Genomic DNA, 24,332 nt, shown 5'->3' with positions numbered 1-24,332 from the left:
GGCTCAAAAAAGGTTGAAAAACACTGCTCTAGCCTAGCATGGTTACCTTTTTGTAAATGACTTTAGTAAAATAGAAGAAATAGTGTGATGTAGCAGATGTTCACTGGTTGTCCAGCTTTGCACAACATTTTACAATCAAGTCGATATCATTAGATACTTGTTTCTTTTGCTGGTATCGGACTGATATCTGATAATAATACTAGATCGGGACACCCTAATTAATAATCATTTGTAGGTGGCTGTCTTTTACAAACATAACTTAATATCTCTGATCATCAAAGATGTGTTACCTTTCAAAATAAAAGCACAGAGTCACGTTCCAAGAATACATGTGTCTTTTGCTTTGGAAAATCATGAGTAAAGTATATTTTATTCATCTTAAAATGTATTTCTTCCACTTTAGGAAGAAAAACGTCCAGTTAATTCTTCCAAAGGAGATATATTATTGTCATTTAAAAATGTCAGAGTATACATCCCTGGTATATGTCAAGGACATTGTTCATGTAGTTGTCTCTTGTTGTTGAATGTAGTATTTCTGCTGTCACCAATGATTTTTTAGAGTGTCAGTTATGTTGTGAAAGCGACTCCTGACACGACCGCATGGAAACTTACCAACATTATTTCAAGGAAATGGCGTTAGCCACGTTAGCATGGTGTCGCTGAGCGAGCCGCGGAGACTTTGTGATTGATGGGTGACTGAAAAGCGACTCGGTCAGGTCACGTTACCATGGCGTGTCGTCAGCAGGCTGTCAACGCCCGGTCCAGACGCCGTTTATCCTGCTGCGTCTCGCTACTGTAAATGTGTGTGTCTGTACTGTGTTCGTGTGTGTGTGTGAGAAAAAGGCCACAACAGGTGCATGCTGGTTCTTTACCCTGCACGTGTCAGATGACATGATGTCACCTAGTCAGCCTCCAAAAGACATCAAGTCATGTTAACATCCAATCATCTCATAAATATATACAGACACACACAAATACGGATAAACACACACACAAAAATAATACACACATACATACAAAATTAACACACACACTACCAACAGATAGACACACACACACATACATACTGTATATATAGACGTTAACACACACACACACATTATAAACAGATAAACCAAAATAAACACACACAAACATTACAGATACACAAACATAAACACACATATACATACACACACAGAAATAAACACTCATACATAAATACACAAACACACACATTATAAACAGATAAACAAAAATTAGACACACACAAACATTACAGATACACAAACACATACACAAACATAAACGTACACACACACGGAAATAAACACTCATACATAAACATACACACAAACACACACATAAACAGATAAACAAAAATTAAACACACACAAACATTACAGATACACACACACATACAAACATATTTGCAAATAAATACACAGATAAGCACACACACACATAAACAGATAAAGCAAAAATAAACACACACAAACATTACAGATACACACACACACACACACAAACATAAACACAAATACACACATATACATACACACACGAATACGCACAGATAAGCACACACATTATAAACAGATAAAGAAAAATAAACACACACAAACATTACAGATACACGCACACATACATACACAAAAATAAACACACGCATACAGAGAAATACACACGTACACAAAGATACATACAGATAAACACACGCGTTACAGACAGACAAAATTAAACATACACACATACATAAACACACACACACATAAATAGATAAAGAAAAATAAACACGCAAACATTACAGATACACGCACACACACACAAACATAAACACACAAATACATACACACAAATACACACAGATAAGCACACACATTATGAACAAATAAAGAAAAATAAACACAAACATTACAGATACACGCACACATACATAAACCTGAAGACACATTCACACAAATACACGTACATACACAAAAATAAACACACACAAACAGATAAACACACATGTACACAAAGATACATACAGATAAACACACGCATTACAGATAGACAGACAGAAAAAATTAAACACGCACAGATAAACACACACATACATAAACACACACACATTAACAGATATAGAAAAACAAACACACAAACATTACAGATACACGCACACATGCAAATAAATATACAGATAAGCGCACACATACATAAACACGCACACACACACACATTTTAAACAGATACAGAAAAATAAACACACACAAACATTACAGATACACGCACGCACTCAAACATAAACACACACACGCAAATAAATACATACAGATAGGCACACACATACATAAACACATATACACATTATAAACAGATAAAGAAAAATAAACACACACAAACATTACTGATACACGTACACGTACATAAAGATAAATACACAATCACAAACATACATATACATACACACAGATAAAAAAAAACACACACAAACAGATTAAGAAAAAAAAAACACATTAGTTACACACACACAAACACAAGATACACACAGATAAACACGTTCTTTACAGATACGCACACAAAAATAAATACTCACAAATACACACAGATACAAGCACATAAAAATAAACGCGCACACACACACACACAGGTATTTGATACACTTCATCATCTTTAAATGTGGAATGACCTCCGACCTGCAGCCACTCAGCTGCCATCTTCATGTGTCAGCGGCGCCAACTGCCACACGGCCTTCAATCATGTCGTCGCCATGGCGACGTCCTCATAGTCCCGCCTGCGGGTTGGCATTGTGGGCGTCACAGAACCACCACAGTCACGTGACCCACCGCCAAAGTTCAGGTCGCCACGGCAAACAGGAAGTTCCACAGTGAAAAGTCAGCACGTGACAAGAACAGGAAGCACACGTTTGTGTGTGCGCCTATGCAGGAAGTTGACATTGTCATGTGACCAAAGAAGCAGTCAAGCGACGGTAAAAACATTTAATGTCAGGTTAGACAAGCACATGTCTTCATATATTATTATTATTATTATTATTCTATGTGGCATAAAAACTTTTAAACATGTTAACGCTCAGTCTACAAAAATATTGTCTTCATCGGAACACCCTGTGTGCGACTGTGTGTGTGACTGTGTGCGAGTGTGTGTGTGTGTTCAGCCAAAGTCGATGCGTGGTCTGTACTCAAGGACCATGGGATACGTCTGAGAAGGAAGAAGAGAACAAAGAGGGCATGAACGAATAGTAATGAGGGGGGCGTGGTCATCCTCCCACAAGAACAAGCAAACAGGAAGTGGCGTCTTACGTTGTCGGCGTGCAGCCTCCACCGCGTCATGTAGATGAACTCCAGCGTGTGATCGCGGCCCATGATCTCGCCGTTACACAACACGTCCAGCTGCTCCGCACACAGTAAGCACCGTTAGCACCAAGACGCTAACGCACGTTAAATAAGCAGCCAGAGGCAGCAAGTTCACAGTTTTGGAGCGAGTTCGATGACGTGGCGAATGCTAACTGCCTTGTAGATAATGAGGCTAACATGATGGCGGCGTGTCTCACCTCGTAGGAGCTGGGCAGTTTGAGTTTGAGGCTGAGGAACTTCTTGATGGTTCCCACGGTGACGCGACTGGAGCAGCGAATGAATCTCTTCATCAGATCCTGATTGGGTGAAGACAAACACATGACACGGTGACATCAAACATCAAAACCCACACATGTACAAACCCCGTTTTCATATGAGTTGGGAAATTGTGTTACAATTATTTGCAAATCCTTTTCAACCCGTATTAAATTGAATGCACTACAAAGACAAGACATTTGATGTTCAAACTCATAAACTTTTTTTTTTTTTTTTGCAAATAATAATTAACTTAGAATTTCATGGCTGCAACATGTGCCAAAGTAGTTGGGAAAGGGCATGTTCACCACTGTTACATCACCTTTTCTTTTAACAACACTCAATAAACGATTGGGAACTGAGGAAACTAATTGTTGAAGCTTTGAAAGTGGAATTCTTTCCCATTCTTGATTTATGTAGAGCTTCAGTCGTTCAACAGTCCGGAGTCTTCGCTGTCGTATTTTCAATTCATAATGCGCCACACATTTTCGATAGGAGACAGGTCTGGACTGCAGGCGGGCCAGGAAAGTACCCACACTCTTTTTTTACGAAGCCACGCTGTTGTAACACGTGCTGAATGTGGCTTGACATTGTCTTGCTGAAATAAGACGGCACTTAGATGGCAGCATATGTTGTTCCAAAACCTGTATGTACCTTTCAGCATTAATGGTGCCTTCACAGATGTGTAAGTTACCCATGCCTTGGGCACTAATGCACCCCCTTATCATCACAGATGCTGGCTTTTGAACTTTGCGTCGATAACAGTCTGGATGGTTTGCTTCCCTTTTGGTCCGGATGACACGATGTCGAATATTTCCAAAAACAATTCGAAATGTGGACTCTTCAGACCACAGAACACTTTTCCACTTTGTATGAGTCCATCTTAGATGATCTCGGGCCCAGAGAAGCGGGCGGCGTTTCTGGATGTTGTTGATAAATGGCTTTCGCTTTGCATAGTAGAACTTTAACTTGCACTTACAGATGTAGCGACCAACTGTATTTAGTGACAGTGGTTTTCTGAAGTGTTCCTGAGCCCATGTGGTGATATCCTTTAGAGATTGATGTCGGTTTTTGATACAGTGCCGTCTGAGGGATCGAAGGTCACGGTCATTCAATGTTGGTTTCCGGCCATGCCGCTTACGTGGAGTGATTTCTCCAGATTCTCTGAACCTTATGATGATATTATGGACCGTAGATGTTGAAATCCCTAAATTTCTTGCAATTGCACTTTGAGAAATGTTGTTCTTAATCTGTTTGACTATTTGCTCACGCAGTTGTGGACAAAGGGGTGTACCTCGCCCCATCCTTTCTTGTGAAAGACTGAGCATTTTTTGGGAAGCTGTTTTTATACCCAATCATGGCACCCACCTGTTCCCAATTAGCCTGAACACCCGTGGGATGTTCCAAATAAGTGTTTGATGAGCATTCCTCAACTTTATCAGTATTTATTGCCACCTTTCCCAACTTCTTTATCACGTGTTGCTGGCATCAAATTCTAAAGTTAATGATTATTTGCACAAAAACATTTTTTTTATCAGTTTGAACATCAAATATGTTGTCTTTGTAGCATATTCAACTGAATATGGGTTGAAAATGATTTGCAAATCATTGATTTTCCGTTTATATTTACATCTAACACAATTTCCCAACTCATATGGAAACAGGGTTTGTACCTCGCTATGTAACGAGTCGCTACGTAACGTACCGTGACGGTGCTCTCGCCGGTCTGGGCGGTGTTGCGGAGGCAGTCCAGACAGATGGCAATCTGAGGGTCACTCCTGTGGTAGTCCTCATCCCCGCCGTCCCCGCCATCACCGCCAGGAAGCCCCACCCTTACAAAGCTATCAGCTGTGGTTCAACATAAATATCACAAATTTTCTAGTCAATTCACTTCCTGGTGAAATGTGACCAATGAACCTGGGAATGGTTAGCATCAAAGTAGCATTACACGTGGACCACGTCAACGTCAACAAGCCAGCCTGTTAAGCGTCTCACCTTGTAGGTTTTCATTGCGCTGACTCGTCCTCCAGAACTCCAGTTCTTGCTCTTCCTCCTCTGAAGAACACACAAAGAACTCATGTGAGCGTGCACGCCGCCGCCATGATGGCGCCACACTTTCGACGCAAGCACTTACGCTCTCGCAGTCCTGGAACCAGCTTGAAAATGATTTCCTCCAAAGTGTTGTCCAACCTGAAACATGGAAAGGAGACGCAAGATTAGAAGGCGGAGCATGTGGAAGAGAAGAGCTTTCAGAAGGATGGGAGGATACAGGAAGTAAAATGACAAGAAACAAGGAAATCAAATGAAAAAATGCAGGAAGTAAAATGAAAAGACTGGAAGTATGATGAGAAGAAACAAGGAAGTAAAATGAGAGGAAACAAGGAAGTAAAATGAGAAGAAACAAGGAAGTAAAGTGAGAAAAAAACAAGGAAATAAAATGAGAAGAAATAGGGAAGTAAGATGAGAACAAACAAGGAATTAAAATGGGGAAACTAGAAAGTAAACTGAGAAGAAACAAGGAAGTAAAATGAGAAGAATCAAGGAAGTAAAATGAGAAGAAACAAGGAAGTAAAATGAGAAGAAACAAGGAATTAAAATGAGTAGAAAAGATGATGTAAAATGAGGAAAAAATAAGGAAGTAAAATGAGAAGAAAAAAGGAAAATGAAAAAACACAGGAAGTAAGATGAGAAGAAACAAGGAAGTAAAATGAGAAGAACAAGGATGTAAAATGAGGAAAAAATAAGGAAGTAAAATGAGAAAAAACAAGGAAGTAAAATGAGAAGAAACAAGGAAGTAAGATGATAAGACACAAGAAGTAAGATGAGAAGAAACAAGGAATTAAAATGAGAAGAAAAGAGGATGTAAAAGGAGGGGGGGAAAAGGAAGTAAAATGAAAAAACACAAGAAGTAAGATGAGAAGAAACAAGAAAGTAAAATGAGAAGAAACAATGAAAATGAACAAACACAGGAAGTAAGATGAGAAGAACCAAGGAAGTAAAATGAGAAGAAACAAGGAAGTAAGATGAGAAGACACAGGACGTAAGAGAAGAAGAAACAAGGAATTATAATGAGAAAAAAAGAGGATGTGAATAGAGGAAACAATAAGGAAGTAAAATGAGAAGAAACAAGGAAGTAAAATGAGAAGAAACAAGGAAGTAAGATGAGAAGAAACAAGGAAGCAAAATGAGAACAACAAGGATGTAAAATGAGGAAAAATAAGGAAGTAAAAAAAAAAGAAAAAACAGGAAGTAAAATGAGAAGAAACAAGTAAGATGAGAAGACACAGAAAGTAAAATGAGAAGAAACAAAGAAGTAAGATAAGAAGAAACAAGGAATTAAAATGAGAAGAAAAGAGGATGTAAAATGAGGAAAAATTAAGGAAGTAAAATGAGAAGAAAAAAGGAAAATGAAAAAACACAGTAAGCAAGATGAGAAGAAATAAAGAAGTACAATGAGAAGAAACAAGGAAGTAAAATGAGAAGAAACAAGGAAGTAAGATGAGAAAAAACAAGGAATTAAAATGAGAAGAAAAGAGGATGTAAAATGAGGAAACAATAAGGAAGTAAAATGAGAAGAACAGTGTTGGGTTAGTTACTGAAAACCAGTAACTAGTTACAGTTACTTGTTACTTTATTTCAAAAGTAACTCAGTTACTAACTCAGTTACTTACACCAAAAAGTAATGCGTTACTGTGAAAAGTAACTATTTAGTTACTTCTTTTTTTCTTCTTTTTTTTTTAAAGCTCCCATTAATGCCCTTTTTGCCTTCATTTCAGTACTGTTATTGCACTGGAGAATAATACAATCTGTTGATCAACTTGACATGCATTTTTATTTTCCTTTTAACATAATTAATGAAAAACAGTGCAACATAAAAAGGCATTCCTCCTTTCTTTAAACTTGGACCAATGACCATGAATAAAAAACAAGTTAAAGTGCAACATAAGAAGGCACATCATCTTCCTTGAAACATAAAGCCTGACATCTGGAGTGATGCTGCTGTCTTCCACACTTGGAGCCATGGATTGTAGAATACTTGTTTTCAGTGGCAGGATCATTGACACAGATGGTGAAGTTTCAGTGCTCAGTAGAGATGGAACACTTTTGAGGGGTTTAAGCACCTGGAGGACCTCACCTGCCACTCTCACATCATCATCAGACAGGGTGACATTTGTCTTCAGGGTGTTGTGGGTCAATGCAGAGTATATAGCTGCCTGCTGCTCCAACATATCATAAGTGGAGTTCCACCTCGTTGGGACATCATGTATGAGCAGGCAGCTTTAGCATTTCTTGCTTTGTCTTAAGCACATGAGCAGCTGTTGTGCTTGGGTGGAAGTAAGAAACCTTCCTGATCCTCCCAAAGAGGCGCTCCATCCTATTGACTGAGATTCCCTTCTGTGATGCCAAATTCACTACATGTGCAAAGCACCTATCTGTGGTCCCAGTCCTGCCTCATTCTCTGTAATTATTAGATTTTTGGCATTATCACGTGTGACTGGGATATCTTTATCTTCCAGTCCTCCACTGCTTGTGTCAGTACCTGCGCATAGAGGGGGCGTGTCTTCTCATCTCCCAGTCTGCTGTGATGAAGTGAGCGCTTATAGTTCCGCTGGACGTCCACCCGTCTGTCATGAGCGCAACAGATGATGCTCGGGATAGTTCATCCACAACTTTTTTCTTCTCCTGCTCATAAAGATCTGGCACAATCTTATTGCTGAAGTGGGTGCGCGACGGGATGTCGTAACGTGGTTCAAGCACGTTCAGCATGTGTTTAAAACCCTCGTTTTGCACAACCGAGTCTGCACTTATAAACACACCGATTCAATGGCGGGGGCGTTCAAGCTCCTCCGTTACTCCGCTCGCCATGACCACGCTGTGTGTGGACTGAACGTGACAACAACTTTTTTTCCCCACACCCACACACACATAGACCGCGCCTCTTTTCTTCTCTATGGCTTGTGACAGAGGAAGATTCAGAAGAACGACACCGCAGCGCTTCTGTTTCTAGCCGATACTACATCAAAAGTAACGTAAAATAACGCAGTAACGCATCATGTAGTAACGGTAACTAAATTACTGAATAAAAAAAAATAACGCGTTAGATTACTAGTTACCGCCGAAACTAACGGCGTTACAGTAACACGTTACTTTGTAACGCGTTAGTCCCAACACTGGAGAAGAAACAAGGAAGTAAGATGAGAAGAAACAAGGAAGTAAAATGAGAAGAAAAAAATAAGTAAAATAAGAAGAAACAAGGAAGTAAGATGAGAAGAAACAAGGAAGTAAAATGAGAAGAAACAAATAAGTAAAATAAGAAGAAACAAGGAAGTAACATGAGAAGAAACAAGGAATTAAAATGAGAAGAAAAGAGGATGTAAAATGAGGAAACAATAAGGAAGTAAAATGAGAAGAAAAAAGGAAAATAAAAAACACAGGAAGTAAGATGAGAAGGAACAAGGAAGTAAAATTAGAAGAAACAAGGAAGTAAGATGAGAAGAAACAAGGAAGTAAAATGAAAAGAAACAAGGAAGTAAAATGAAAAGAAACAAGGAAGTAAGATGAGAAGAAACAAGGAAGTAAGATGAGAAGAAACAAGGAATTAAAATTAGTACAAAAGATCATGTAAAATGAGGAAAAATTAAGGAAGTAAAATGAGAAGAAAAAAGGAAAATGAAAAAACACAGGAAGTAAGATGGGATAAACAAGGAAGTAAGATGAGAAGAAACAAGGAAGTGGTCTGACCTGAGCATGTCCAGGGGGTTTGTCTCGTGCACCTGAATGCCACATTTGGGACAGTCGTTGCTCTCCTCAAAGTGCTGCACGATACAACTCTTACAGACTGAGGAAACACACACACACACACACACACACACACACACACAGCAGCAGGTTAAGCTGAGCTAAAGTAAGCTAAGGGGCCAGGCTGTCACATGACTTACAGGTGTGCAGGCACTCAGTGACGGTGGTGGGTTTGATGAGGTAACCTCGACACAGGTAACACGTGATGAAACGGTTAAAGTCTCTCACCAGGTGCGTCCTTCCTGCGGCGGCCATCTTGCAAAGCTCACCTGCCGGTTTCTTCTTGTTGTGATTTAGTGACTTATCAGAGGTCAGAGGTCGACTGTGTGAAGTCCTGCTCCATGTTCCGCACGCTGCTGGTCACGTGGAATATCCCAGTCTACCCTGGCCCGGATTCCACAGATTCCCAGACTGTCCTGACGGCTCGTTGACCTCCCTGACCCGCCCCATGAGGGGTCAGAGGTCAGCGCACGACCCCGACATGTCGTTCATGGCTGCGATGAACCCTTTTTCTACTTTCACCTTTGACCTCCAACTCAACACCAGTCTGAAACATAAAAGAGGTGGTTGGCAAAGAAACAATATTCAATTTACAAAGTACTGCACGCAGTACTAAGTGTACATCAAAGTACTGCATGCAGTACTAAGTGTACATCAAAATACTGCATGCAGTACTAAATGTACATCAAAATAGTTTGTGGTACTAAGTGTATATCAAACTACTGCATGCAGCACTAAGTGTACATTAAAGTACTGTATAAGGTACTAAATGTACATCAAAATAGTTTGTGGTACTAAGTGTACATCAAACTACTGCATGCAGCACTAAGTGTACATTAAAGTACTGTATAAGGTACTAAATGTACATCAAAGTAGTGTATGCGGTACTGAGTGTATATCAAAGTAGTGTATGCGGTACTAAGTGTACATCAAAGTACTGTATAAGGTACTAAATGTACATCAAAGTAGTGTATGCAGTACTACGTGTACATCAACTTAGTCTATGCAGTACTGAGTGTACATCAACTTAGTCTATGCAGTACTAAGTGTACATCAAGGTAGTGTATGCAGTACTACGTGTACATCAACTTAGTCTATGCAGTACTAAGTGTACATCAACTTAGTCCATGCAGTACTAAGTGTACATCAAAGTAGTGTATGTATGCAGTACTAAGTGTACATCAAATTAGTCTATGCAGTACTAAGTGTACATCAAGGTAGTGTAAGCAGTACTAAGTGTACATCAAAGTACTGCATGCAGCACTAAGTGTACATCAAAGTACTGTATAAGGTACTAAATGTGCATCAAAGTAGTGTATGCAGTACTAAGGCTACATCAAAGTAGCGTTATCAGTACTAAGTGTACATCAAAGTAGTGTCAGCAGTATTAAGTGTACAGCAAATAAATGTATGCAGTACTACGTGTACATCAACGTAGTCTATGCAGTACTAAGTGTACATCAACTTAAGTCTATGCAGTATCAAATCATATTTATATAGCCCTAAATCACAAGTGTCTCAAAGGGCTGCACAAGCCACGACGACATCCTCGGTACATAGCCCAGTACTAAGTGTACATCAAGGTAGTGTATGCAGTACTAAGTGTACATCAAGGTAGTGTATGCAGTACTAAGTGTAAATCAAGGTAGTGTATTTAGTACTAAGTGTACATTAAAGTAGTGTATGTAGTACTTGTCCAGAAGAAAGTGTTTGTATTGCAGTAAAATAGAGTAGTAGTAGTAGTAGAAGTAAAAAAGTGCAGTAAATACAATGAAAAACGGAGGCCGGTGGCCCCGCCCCCTGAGAGTCTCTACCCGGAAGTGATCCACCTGCTCCCTTTTTTAAAGACGTCACACACGCACGCGCGCTGTGTGTGCGTGTGTCGGAGCTCGCTACGGCGCGCGCTCCATTCCGTCGTGCACGTCATCTTGTCGCCAACAACATCAACGACGCACGTGACCGTGGCGCACACGCACGAGCCTGCGTGCGTGCCACAGCTCGCCTCCACGCACGGTCCACCGTCAGCGAGAGCAAACCGGAAAAGTTAGCCGGTGTGACGTCACGGCGACACCAGCGAGCGTGCACGGTGCCGCGCGTGTCAGCAGATCCCCCGTCCAAGTTTAGTCGGGAGCCGAACGGAACAACACGGAACCGAACAGAAGAACACGAACGCTCGCTCACCTCCGTCACACTTTCCGCGCGCACGCCGTGCCCGGATGTCCGCGTGTGATGACACCGCCGCGTCCTCGCTCGCGCTCTGCCTTAAGCGCGCACTACACGGAACTGCATGGCTCGGTTCGGCCCAGGTCCGCCCAGCAGGCAGGCGGAGTAGATCCGCGGTGGGCGGGAAGACACCACAACGCGGAAACACACTCTTTGTGGAATAATAATAATAGTAACACACTCTTTATGTAATAATAACACACTCTTTGTGTAATAATAACACACTCTGTAAAACAATAATAATAACACACTCTTTGTGTAATAATAATAATAACACACTCTTTATGTAATAATAATAATAACACACTCTTTATGTAATAATAACAATAACACTCTTTGTGAAATAATAATAACACACTCTTGTTTCTTTGTGTAATAATAACACTCTGTAAAACAATAATAATAACACACTCTTTGTGTAATAATAACACACTCTTTGTGTAATAATAATAATAACACACTCTTTATGTAATAATAACACACGCTTTGTGTAATAATAACACACTCTGTAAAACAATAATAATAACACACTCTTTGTGTAATAATAATAATAATAGTAACACACTCTTTGTGTAATAATAATAACACACTCTTTGTGTAATAATAATACACTCTGTAAAACAATAATAACACACTCTTTGTGGAATAATAATAATAATAATAACACTCTTTATGTAATAATAACACACGCTTTGTGTAATAATAACACACTCTGTAAAACAATAATAATAACACACTCTTTGTGGAATAATAATAATAATAACACACTCTTTATGTAATAATAACACACGCTTTGTGTAATAATAACACACTCTGTAAAACAATAATAATAACACACTCTTTGTGTAATAATAATAATAATAGTAACACACTCTTTGTAAAATAATAATAACACTCTTGTTTCTTTGTGTAATAATAATACACTCTTTGTGTAGTAGTAATAATAACAAACTCTTTATGTAATAATAATAATAACCCACTCTTTGTGTAATAATAATATTTACACACTCTTTGTGTAATAATAATAACACACTCTTTGTGTAATAATAATAATAACACACTTATTGTGTAATAATGATGATAACACAGTATTTGTGTAATAATAACACAGTATTTGTGTAATAATGATAACACACTCTTTGTGTAATAATAATAACAATAACACACTCTTTGTGTAATAATAATAATATTTACACACTCTTTGTGTAATAATAATGATAAAACACTGTGTAATAATAATAATAACACACTTTGTGTAATAATAATAACACACTCATTGTGTAATAATGATGATAACACATTATTTGTGTAATAATAATAATAACACACTCTGTGTAATAATAATAATAATAATAACACACTCTTTGTGTAATAATAATAATAATAACACACTCTTTGTATAATAATAATAATAATAACACACTTTTTGTGTAATAATAATAATAATACAATTATTATTCCCCCCGCGGCCCCGAAGGGAATAAGCGGTAGGAAATGGATGGATGGATGGATGGCACTCTTTGTCTAATAATAATCAGCAAATGATCCATATATAGAAGAAATTTACCCAAAGTGCTTTGTTCCTTCTTCTTCTCTATCCTCTTCTCGTGGGGCAGACTGGCTCGTACATGCACATGCATCCTCCATGCGGCTCTTGTCAAATCATACACAGAGAGGTGCAGTGGTAGTGTACGCGCAAAATGATCTTTATTGGCAGTTTATTTCATAAACATATATTATTATTTATTATTAATGGAAAATGGTCCCTACTGTGTGAATGTGAGTGTAAATGTTGTCTGTCTATCTGTGTTGGCCCTGCGATGAGGTGGCGACTTGTCCAGGGTGTACCCCGCCTTCCGCCCGATTGTAGCTGAGATAGGCTCCAGCGCCCCCCGCGACCCCGAAGGGATTAAGCGGTAGAAAATGGATGGATGGATGGATGGATGGAGTCAGAATGTAGTTATTTTTTCCGACTTTTTTGTCCAACCATTCCAGTTTTTATGTTATTAATGTGTTATTACTGGTCATAACCCCACACCCCACCCTATCTACTTCTCCCCAAACTTGCCCCCATTTGTTTGTGCTGCACATTTTGTTGTGTAACTATTATAATGTTTATGTTATTGACATTTCATAGCTATGTTATTAACGTGTTATTATGTGTATGAGTAAAATAATACATGATCTATATTGTTAACATGCTAATAAAGATAGCATTAGCCATGTTAATGAATGGTGAACATGCTAATAAAGGTAGCATTAGCCATGTTAATGAATGGTGAACATGCTAATAAAGGTAGCATTAGCCATGTTAATGAGCGGTGAACATGCTAATAAAGATAGCATTAGCCATGTTAATGAGCAGTAAACATGCTAATAAAGATAGCATTAGCCATGTTAATGAGTGGTGAACATGCTAATAAAGATAGCATTAGCCATGTTAATGAGCGGTAAACATGCTAATAAAGATAGCATTAGCCATGTTAATGAGCGGTAAACATGCTAATAAAGATAGCATTAGCCATGTTAATGAGCGGTAAACATGCTAATAAAGATAGCATTAGCCATGTTAATGAGCGGTAAACATGCTAATAAAGATAGCATTAGCCATGTTAATGAGTGGTGAACATGCTAATAAAGATAGCATTAGCCATGTTAATGAGCGGTAAACATGCTAATAAAGATAGCATTAGCCATGTTAATGAGTGGTGAACATGCAAATAAAGATAGCATTAGCCATGTTAATGAGTGGTGAACATGCTAATAAAGATAGCATTAGCCATGTTAATGAGCGGTAAACATGCTAATAAAGATAGCATTAGCCATGTTAATGAGCGGTAAACATGCTAATAAAGATAGCATTAGCCATGTTAATGAGTGGTGAACATGCTAATAAAGATAGCATTAGCCATGTTAATGAGCGGTAAACATGCAAATAAAGATAGCATTAGCCATGTTAATGAGTGGTGAACATGCAAATAAAGATAGCATTAGCCATGTTAATGAACATAAATAGAAGTGAACACGCGGCATTAGCCATGCTAGCAAGATGTGTTCATATTTGCACTCGATGTTAGCAGCTGTTGTGTTTCCTCGTCATCACGCGGGAATGTTATTGGAATATTTGAACTCTTTTCCTCCACCCTGAAATCTTTTTTTATCCCTCCTTCCTTCCTCTTTATTCCTGACCCTGCCTCGTCTTCATGTCTCGTGCTCACGCTTTTATGACCTCCCTGCTGGAACCAAAGTTGTTGACACGTTTGACCGCAGCTGACCTTTGACCCACATTGTCAGGGAACGACGACACACGTAGATTAATGTGTGTGTGTGTGTGTGTGTGTGTGTGTGTGTGTGTGTGTGTGTGTGTGTGTGTGTGTGTGTGTGTGTGTGTGTGTGTTTGTGGCGATGACAGCATTAATGACTTGAGGACTATTAACACTCTTTGGCGTTATGTTCCTACAGGAAGTGATGATGTGTGTGTTTATTCTGGGCCACAGGGGGGCTGCAATGACTTGTGTGAAGTCGGCCCCCCCACCTTGTCCAAACCTCCCCAAACCAGTCCCAAAAATCTTTGGTCCAACTACAGTTTTTACATTAATAACAAATTCTGATTTATAACCAGCTCCATAAAACGTTAGGAACATGAACAACTTTTTTAGGTCTAACATAGCTAAAAAGCTAACATAAAACATTAGCATGCTAGCATTAGCATTATGACATAGGACAATTTAGCATACTTCTACGATAGCATCAAGTAATAAAATGCTCTATTTTCTGGTATAATCATAAACAATTAGCTGAACTTCTAGCATAAAACCTGAGCATGCTAATATTAGAGACGTATCACAAGTATCACAATCCATGATTCTTAGGTTTAAACAAACAAAATTAGCTAAACAGCTAGCATGAAACATTAGCATGCTAACGTTAGTGTGCTAATTCAAAAGATGTTAACAAACTTCCAAGATGGTGCCGAGCATCCAAATCCATGATTTTAATGTTTTAGCACATAAAATTAGCTAAAAAGCTAGCATAAAATATTACCATGATGACATAGCACAAGTTAGCATACTTCTAAGATAGCACCAAGTACTAAAATGCACAATTTTTGGTGTTAACCTACACAATTATCTGAACTGCTAGCATAAAACCTTAACATGGTAACGTTAGTATGCTAATATAGGAGACGTTAGCATACTTCCAAGATGGCGGCAAGTATCAAAATCCATAATTTTTAAGTTCAAAACATACAAAATTTGCTAGAAAGCTAGCGTGAAACCTTAGCATGCTAATATAAGAGGCATTAGCTTACTTCCAAGATGGCGCCAAGTATCAGAATCCATCATTTTTAGGTTTAAAACATACACAATTTGCTAGAAAGCTAGCATGAAACCTTAGCATTCTAATATAAGATGCATTAGCATACTTTCAAGATGGCGCCAAGTATCAAAATCCATAATTTTTAGGTTCAAAACATACAAAATTAGCTAAAAAGCTAGCGTGAAACCTTAGCGTGCTAATATAAGATGCATTAGCATACTTCCAAGATGGTGCCAAGTATCAAAATCCATAATTTTTAGGTTCAAAACATACAAAATTAGCTAAAAAGCTAGCGTGAAACCATAGCGTGCTAATATAAGAGGCATTAACATACTTCCAAGATGGCGCCAAGTATCAAAATCCATCATTTTTAGGTTTAAAACATACAAAATTAGGTAAAAAGCTAGCGTGAAACCTTAGCGTGCTAATATAAGAGGCATTAGCATACTTCCAAGATGGCGCCAAGTATCAAAATCCATAATTTTTAGGTTCAAAACATACAAAATTTGCTAGAAAGCTAGCGTGAAACCTTAGCATGCTAATATAAGAGGCATTAGCATACTTCCAAGATGGCGCCAAGTATCAGAATCCATAATTTTTAGGTTTAAAACATACAAAATTTGCGAGAAAGCTAGCATGAAACCTTAGCATGCTAATTAAGAGGCATTAGCATACTTCCAAGATGGCACCAAGTATTATAATTCATAATTTTTTTCGGTTTAAAACATACAAAATTAGCTAAAAAGCTAGCAAAAAAAACGCTAGCATGCTAACCTACTCACAAAATCTTTGCAGCACAAATGATTGGGACACATAGGGAGGAGCCAACTTCACTCGGGTGCTGCTGAGATGGAAGGTGGGCGGGGCCAACTTCACACAGGTGCTGCTGAGATGCGCGGCGGCCATGTTGTTGATTAAAATGAAGTGATGACATCATCAAGGTGTGTCAGTGAGGAATGTTTGGACGTGAGTAAACGAGGTCATCACGTGTGTGTGTGGATGATGATGCCGCCATGACACGCCAAAGGTGCAGAGTCCAACCAGGGCGAGGAGGATTTGCGCGGCTAAAATTAGCGCTAGCGGGCTACGTATTTCCACACAAGGGTTTCTGTCAGGGAGTATTTTTAATGGCACGAGGCGGCGGCCGCGTTTCAGCGCGGCTTTAACGACACATGCTGACACGCATAAACACGGCGGTCATCTCACGCGCCGCTTTGGACGCCGTGTGAGGTTTCATGGCCGCGGCCAGCTGACGTGCCTTTATTTTGGAGGACTGCATTCTTTATAGCGAACAAGCGGAGATGTGAAAGACATGAATGAGGAGAGACTGCTGGACTTTGATAGCGTTTCTCACCTTCTTTATCAAAGTGATGGATGACTATTTTCTAGTCATACTCAGTAAAAAAGGTTTTTGGTTGCAGGGAATGATAACAACTGTTTGTCAAAGTTAAAAAGTTAAAGTACCCATGAAAGTCACACACACACTAGGTGTGGCGGAATTATTCTCTGCATTTGACCAATCACCCTTGATCACCCCCTGGGAGGTGAGGGGAGGAGTGAGCAGCAGCGGTGGCCGCGCCCGGGAATCATTTTTGGTGATTTTACCCCCAATTCCAACCCTTGATGCTGAGTGCCAAGCAGGGAGGTAATGGCTCCCATTTTTATAGTCTTTGGTATGACTCGGCCGGGGTTTGAAGTCACAACCCACCGATCTCAGGGCGGACACTCTAACCACTAGGCCACTGTAGCACGGAAACATGACTTTTTTGTTGAACTTTTCTTCGAAAACCAAATTGTTTCAAAAACACTCTCCCATCTCTATACTCCAGAATCATACTACTTTTTCTTTTTCTTTTCTTTTTCTACTAACATTATCTAGTTATTTTTTTCTGTATTTTTTTACATATGACACTCACTATAATCACTGTTTATTTCTACAAAAGCCAAAACCAGTGAAGTTGGCACGTTGTGTAAATGGTAAATAAAAAGAGAATACAATGATTTGCAAACCCTTTTCAACTTATATTCAATTGAATGGATTGCAAAGACAAGATATTTAATGTTCACACTGAGAAACTTACATTTTTTGGGCAAATAATCATTAACTTAGGATTTAATGGCAGCAACACATTGCAAAAAAGTTGTCACAGGGGAATTTATACCACTGTGTTACATGGCCTTTCCTTTTAACAACACTCAATAAAGGTTTGGGATCTGAGGAGACACATTTTTTAAGCTTCTCAGGTGGAATTCTTTCCCATTCTTGCTTGATGTACAGCTTAAGTTGTTCAACAGTCCGGGGGTCTCCGTTGTGCTATTTTAGGCTTCATAATGAACCACACATTTTCAATGGGAGACAGGTCTGGACTACATGCAGGCCAGTCTAGTACCCGCACTCTTTTACTATGAAGCCACGCTGTTGTAACACGTGGCTTGGCATTGTCTTGCTGAAATAAGCAGGGGCGTCCATGATAACGTGGCTTGGATGGCAACATATGTTGCTCCAGAACCTGTATGTACCTTTCAGCATTAATGGTGCCTTCACAGATGTGTAAGTTACCCATGTCTTGGGCACTAATACACCCCCATACCATCACACATGCTGGCTTTTCAACTTTGCGCCTAAAACAGTCCGGATGGTTCTTTTCCTCTTTGTTCCGGAGGACACGACGTCCACAGTTTCCAAAAACAGAACCCTTTTCCACTTTGCATCAGTCCATCTTAGATGAGCTCGGGCCCAGCGAAGCCGGCGGCGTTTCTGGGTGTTGTTGATAAATGGCTTTGGCTTTGCATAGTAGAGTTTTAACTTTCACTTACAGATGTAGCGACCAACTGTAGTTACTGACAGTGATTTTCTGAAGTGTTCCTGAGCCCATGTGGTGATATCCTTTACACACTGATGTCACTTTTTGATGCAGTGCCGCCTGAGGGATCGAAGGTCCGTAATATCATCGCTTACGTGCAGTGATTTCTCCAGATTCTCTGAACATTTTGATGATAGATGGTGAAATCCCTAAATTCCTTGCAATAGCTGGTTGAGAAATGTTGTTCTTAAACTGTTGGACAATTTGCTCACGCATTTGTTCACAAAGTGGTGAACCTCGCCCCATCCTTGTTTGTGAATGACTGAGCATTTCATGGAAGCTGCTTTTAAACCCAATCATGGCACCCACCTGTTCCCAATTAGCCTGTTCACCTGTGGGATGTTCCAAATATGTGTTTGATGAACATCCCTCAACTTTCTCAGTCTTTTTTGCCACCTGTGCCAGCTTTTTTGAAACATGTTGCAGGCATCAAATTCCAAATGAGCTAATATTTGTTGCTGATGTTCTTTAGAGAGGCACAATAGAGTACTCCCGTTACCTTCATGGTTAGCTGACTCTTGCTAGTGTTTATTTAGGATGCACAAAAATGTCAGAATAATTGTATCTAAGTTATCACAAAACTTTGAGTTTCAATGAGTTCCCGGCAAGCAGACAAAAGCTGTCTTTAATCCGACCAAGCAGAAGGCTTGTGAAACTCCACTGTGTAAGATGGGAAGCAACATGAAGGTGTTCTGTTTATTTCATGTATTGTAATCAACAGACAGATATTGTCTGACCCGAGAACTACAAAGCGAAGAGGAAGCAGGACCTGACTCCCCTACAGGGACCTCTTCTTTGAACTGTTTTACGACCTTTTCTTTGAACTGTTCTGTAAACAAAGGCGATGGCTGTTTACGACCCCCGACCCTTAGAAACAGCTGTTGCCATGTAATCAGGGAAAGTCCAAATAAAAGAGGAGGCGTACAATCTTTCGCCAGAGCGTGATGGAGACTGCACAAGACTACGGTGTCTACGCGTCTCTCTTCAATTGAGCCAAATTTAATTCTGTCTCTGTTTAATTCCTTGCTTCTTGTATTGTTTAATAGATGTTATCAGTGTTTGAACCTGACAAAAAGAGTCAAAACATGTGTTGTTGTCTTGCATAAGGATTGTGAATGGCGGGCAGCTTTCCAAGAAAAAGTGCAGTTCCCCTTTAAGAGACGGAGTGTACTGTAAGTACTGTGAGTTAGCACGCAAGTGCCTCATTGATGGATGAATTGTGGATAAGAGGCTCCGCCCCCCTCGCTGTGCTTTCGTGGAAAAAAGGTCAGAGCGCGACGACCTGGCCGTGTCGCCTAACACCTTTGGGTTTAGTGTTTCCTGTCAGACGCTTGCTTAGCGGGCGACAAAGTCAACTTTCGCCTTCTATTTCCGCCGCGAGGTCGCAGCTGCTCGCCGTCGACCTTGACGGGGAGCGAGCACGGACATCGCGGGTCCTGACACACGCCGCCCCCTCCTCGCGGTCCGAGTTCTTCGTTTACTTACACCGGGGGTGTCCTAACTTTTTCCACTGAGGGCCACACGCTGGAAATGAAAACATGTGGCGGCCATTTTCATTTTTCCTTTTCAAAAGCAATACAACGTAATTTTTTTTAACCTTCAGCGATGCCAAAAGTGTTAATAATAAGTCATATTATTTGGGTTTTTCAATGCTTAAATCCCTAAATCAACTTCAGATCTATCTGTGATTTAAAATTGTATTTATTTATTTATTTGTTTTTTCTCTCCCTGAGGTTAACCTCTTAAGGCCCAAGCTGTTTGTTTACATGGTTTTTTTATTTCTCTTTGCTATTTGGGCTTATTGGACCCTAATTAGAATAAAAACTAAGAATCATCTTTTGATATGATGTACTTAGTCCATACGTACACAAACGTGTACTTCATGTTTAGTGACATGCTAATTCTTATTTTTACACCTTTTTTTTTTTTCCAAATTCCATTGTATGTTGTACTCTTCTGACACCAACAGATGGCAGTATGAGTGTCCACAGAAGCGGCCATAAGACCCCAATTCAGTAGTGTACACAATTTTGGAAATAAGAGCTAAAAGGTGCTGTCCACGCATGTGGCCACTGAGCCTTTAGAGGTTTTAAAGAAAACCCTGTTTTAATAAACACAAAATATGCAGTCTTTTTCCCCAAAAATGTTGCATTTGTAAGTAATTGGAGCCTTAAATACGTCAATAATTCATAACGACATTGATTTTGATTCATTATTATTTTTTAAACAATGACAGTCTTTTTATTGTCATTAGAGATCCAGAAGGACCTCACTCATAAAAGTGTTAAAAATAAAAAATAAATTATTTTTTACTTTCAGCTCTCACATCTTTACATCAACTTTTGATTCATTTGTTAGACTTAGACTTAGACTTAGACTTCCTTTTTATTGTCATTCAAATTTGAACTTTACAGCACAGATAAGAACGAAATTTCGTTACATAAGCTCATGGTAGTGCAGGATAAAAAAGCAATAAGGTGCATATATAAATAAATAAATAAATCAATGTCAATATAATGTTATGTTTTATACCATTTTTCTTCAAGAAAACCCTGTTTTTTGTGGCAAAAACACAGAATATGCAATATTTCCCCCCCAAAAAATATTCAAAGTGGAATATTTCATGTGAAGTAATTGGAGCCTTGAATATGTCAATAATTCCTGGTTTAAATGTAACTTAGATGTTGGGTTTCACTATGTAAAAGCGCTTTGAGTCACTAGAGAAAAGCGCTATATAAATATAATTCACTTCACTTCACTTCATTTCCTAGCAACACTGATTTTGATTCATTCTTATTTTTTTTAGCAATGACAGTTTAAAAAAAAAAGTCCCGTTAAAATTTTCAGGGCCCCAAAAGGGCCCCACTCATAAAACTGTTCAAAAATAAGTAATATATATATATATTTTTTATTATTATTCAACACTCTCTAAATCAACTTCAGATCTATCCTTTGATATGAAGTTGTTTTTGTATGTTTTAGGCCAATTTGTTAAAGAAAACCCTGTTTTTTTGTGGCAAAAACACAAAATATGCAATATTTTGCCCAAAAATATTTCAAAATTGAATATTTGATGTGAAGTAATTGGAGCCTTGAATATGTCAATAATTCTTAACACTGATTTTGATTATTTTTCTCTTTTTTTTTTTAACAATAACAGAATTTAAAAAATCCCACTACAATTTTCAGGGATCCATAGGACCCCACCAAAAAAATATATATATATATATACGTATATACACACACATACATGGCTTTTGTGATCGCTGAGAATTTTAGTGGGATTTTCTTTTTAAATCTGTCATTGTTAAAAAGTTAATAATGAATCAAAATCAGTGTTGTTATGAAATATTTTTTGGGGAAAATATTGCATATTTTGTGTTTTCTTTGCCAAAAAGGGCATAAAACAACGCACAAAAAACATGAAAAAATTAATAATTTATAATGTACTGAAAGACCTGAATGAAGTTGATCCAGAGACTTAAGTGTTGAAAGTTAAAAAGAAAATGTATGACTTATTTTGACTTATATATATATATATATATATATATATATATATATATATATATATATATACACACACACACATATACTGTATATGTATTTTAATTATTTGTAATTGTTATTATACAAAATTATATATATATATATATATATATATATATATATATATATATACACACACACACATATACTGTATATGTATTTTAATTATTTGTAATTATTATTATACAAAATTATATATATATATATATATATATATATATATAAATATATATATATATATATATATATATATATATATATATACACACACATATATACTGTATATGTATTTTAATCATTTGTAATTATTATTATTATGCAAAATTTAAATCCCTAGATCAAGTTCAGATCTGTCTGTGATATACATTTTGCATTTATTGTTTAATGTTTTATATCCTTTTTGTTGAAGAAACCCCTGTTTTTTATGGCAAAACACTATTTTTCCCCAGACTTGTGCATATAGAAGTAATTGGTAATTGTGCAACCTACTAATAAAGTCTCAATGGAGCCCTAAATATGTCAATAATTCATAACATTAATTTAAATTTTCATGTTTTTTGTGTGTTTTATTTTAGGCCCTTTTTGGCAAAAACACAAAAATATGCACTATTTTCCCCCCAAAAAATATTTAAAAGTGAAATATTTGATGTGAAATCATTTGAACCTTGAATTGATTTTTATTTGTATTTCTATTTTTTAAACAATAACAGTTTTAAATGAAAAAACAGCCTCTCGTTATCTTTCACCTGTTTGCTCTTTTATTCCACTTTTTTTGTTATAGTAGTTTTTAAATGGCCGCACTTTGGACACCTGTGGTTTAAAATATTAGAAAGTAAAATTATGAGAGAACTCAACAGATGATCACTTTAAACCCCGCCCCTCGCCTCCCATTGGCGGACGCTGAGCTCATTTTTTTGCCCATTGCCAGCGGGGGACAAAACGGCGTCCTGCCGACCTTTGACCAGGGTGTGTGATTGGCAGGTGAGAGAATGTGAGGGACTATTTTTTCCTCCCCCCCAACTGTCTGCCGGCGGTGACATCGTCGCATTCCCCAGGACACATGCCTGCCAAAGATTGTCTATGTTTGCCCCAATGACTCACTCCCCCAGGAAGTGTCGGAGTGAGAGTGTGTTGGTGGAATATTGTGGGATGTCTTGTAGGCGGAGCTGAGCTATAAGAGCGCAGGAGAGCGCCACGGCAGCATCACAGCACACCAGACACATGATGGGCCTGCGCAGCGTGGAGGAACTGGTGAGTTTTGTCCTCATCTGGCAACCACACCTTTTTCATCACACACCTCCTCGCAGGTGACCGGTAAGCGGTCGGAGGGCAAAGAGGCAGACGGCGAGTACGAGGCGGTGGTCAAGCAGGAGAAGCGGGATGACCTCCGGTCCCACCGCCAGCTTCAGGGCTGCGGCCTGTTGGATGAGAGCGACAGTGGCGGCGAATTGGAGGAAGTCAGCGTGGCGGCTCTGCAAGTACGTTTACGCCTGACACTGTAACCATGGCAACAGACAACCTTGCCTAATTTTGAAGCCACTAATAACACACTTAATATTAATGATTAATAATATTGTAATGCCAGTGATACTTATTATAGCTAATAATAACTATTAAACATAATATTGTTACTCTAATGTTACTATGTCATTATTATTAATATATTAATACAATAAATTGTATTATTATTATTATGATAATTTTATTAATAATGATTATAATGGTATGAATAATCATTATATTCAACATTATGAGTATAATGCTGATTATAATTTAATAATAATAATCTTTGTTATTATTATGCTAATAATAAAAATGACATTCAACATCATAGTGCTAATAAAATTATTGTATTAGCATAATACCAATTGTTATTATTAATGTAATACTAATAGCACAACTTATATTCAACATCATTATGTTAATACTATATGATCAAATAGCAACTTATTATCATATTATATATTGTATTTATAATAGCTAATAGTGT

At 38.2% G+C, this 24,332-nt stretch overlaps 2 protein-coding genes across 6 annotated transcripts in view; one reads left to right on the top strand and one right to left on the bottom strand.

Annotated features, from left to right (window-relative positions):
* Positions 1-24,332, top strand: part of LOC133610874 (uncharacterized) — a 32,383-nt gene that overhangs the window by 2,898 nt on the left and 5,153 nt on the right. For 2 of the 3 annotated variants that reach the window (XM_061967589.2, XM_061967607.2), the window contains 2 exons: positions 23,503-23,593; positions 23,650-23,820. In XM_061967589.2, the coding sequence (XP_061823573.1) occupies positions 23,564-23,593; positions 23,650-23,820 (201 nt within the window). In that variant the 5' untranslated portion in view covers positions 23,503-23,563. Of the gene's footprint in view, positions 1-23,129; positions 23,594-23,649; positions 23,821-24,332 lie in introns of those variants that run through there. The other variant, XM_061967597.1, reaches the window with a different exon arrangement.
* Positions 2,947-11,713, bottom strand: LOC133610844 (polycomb group RING finger protein 5-A-like). Of its 3 annotated transcripts, none has more exons than XM_061967522.1 (9): positions 11,571-11,713; positions 9,530-9,936; positions 9,333-9,429; positions 5,725-5,780; positions 5,586-5,645; positions 5,296-5,438; positions 3,533-3,631; positions 3,282-3,374; positions 2,947-3,180 (listed from the first exon to the last, which is right to left on the bottom strand). In XM_061967522.1, exons 2-9 carry the CDS (start codon positions 9,642-9,644, stop codon positions 3,133-3,135), a joined length of 711 nt encoding a protein of 236 aa, XP_061823506.1. In that variant the 5' UTR covers positions 9,645-9,936; positions 11,571-11,713; the 3' UTR covers positions 2,947-3,132. The 3 variants fall into 3 exon arrangements, with proteins under 3 accessions (XP_061823506.1, XP_061823522.1, XP_061823514.1); XM_061967538.1 differs by having other exon boundaries at positions 3,282-3,371; XM_061967530.1 differs by lacking the exon at positions 11,571-11,713 and adding an exon at positions 11,204-11,548.

The sequence above is a fragment of the Nerophis lumbriciformis genome, linkage group LG02 (genome assembly GCF_033978685.3).
Source record: "Nerophis lumbriciformis linkage group LG02, RoL_Nlum_v2.1, whole genome shotgun sequence".
Lineage (NCBI taxonomy): Eukaryota > Metazoa > Chordata > Actinopteri > Syngnathiformes > Syngnathidae > Nerophis > Nerophis lumbriciformis.
Note: the sequence above shows the minus strand (reverse complement) of the source record. Positions and strands in the feature narration are given on the sequence as shown.

Excerpts from the sequence above, each read along its gene's own strand:
- LOC133610844 (XM_061967522.1), bottom strand. The coding sequence starts at position 9,644 with ATGGCCGCCGCAGGAAGGACGCACCTGGTGAGAGACTTTAACCGTTTC. Across the intron at positions 5,439-5,585 it reads GCGCAATGAAAACCTACAAG|CTGATAGCTTTGTAAGGGTG; the intron begins GTGAGACGCTTA and ends GTTGAACCACAG. Across the intron at positions 3,632-5,295 it reads CCGGCGAGAGCACCGTCACG|GATCTGATGAAGAGATTCAT; the intron begins GTACGTTACGTA and ends TCACCCAATCAG.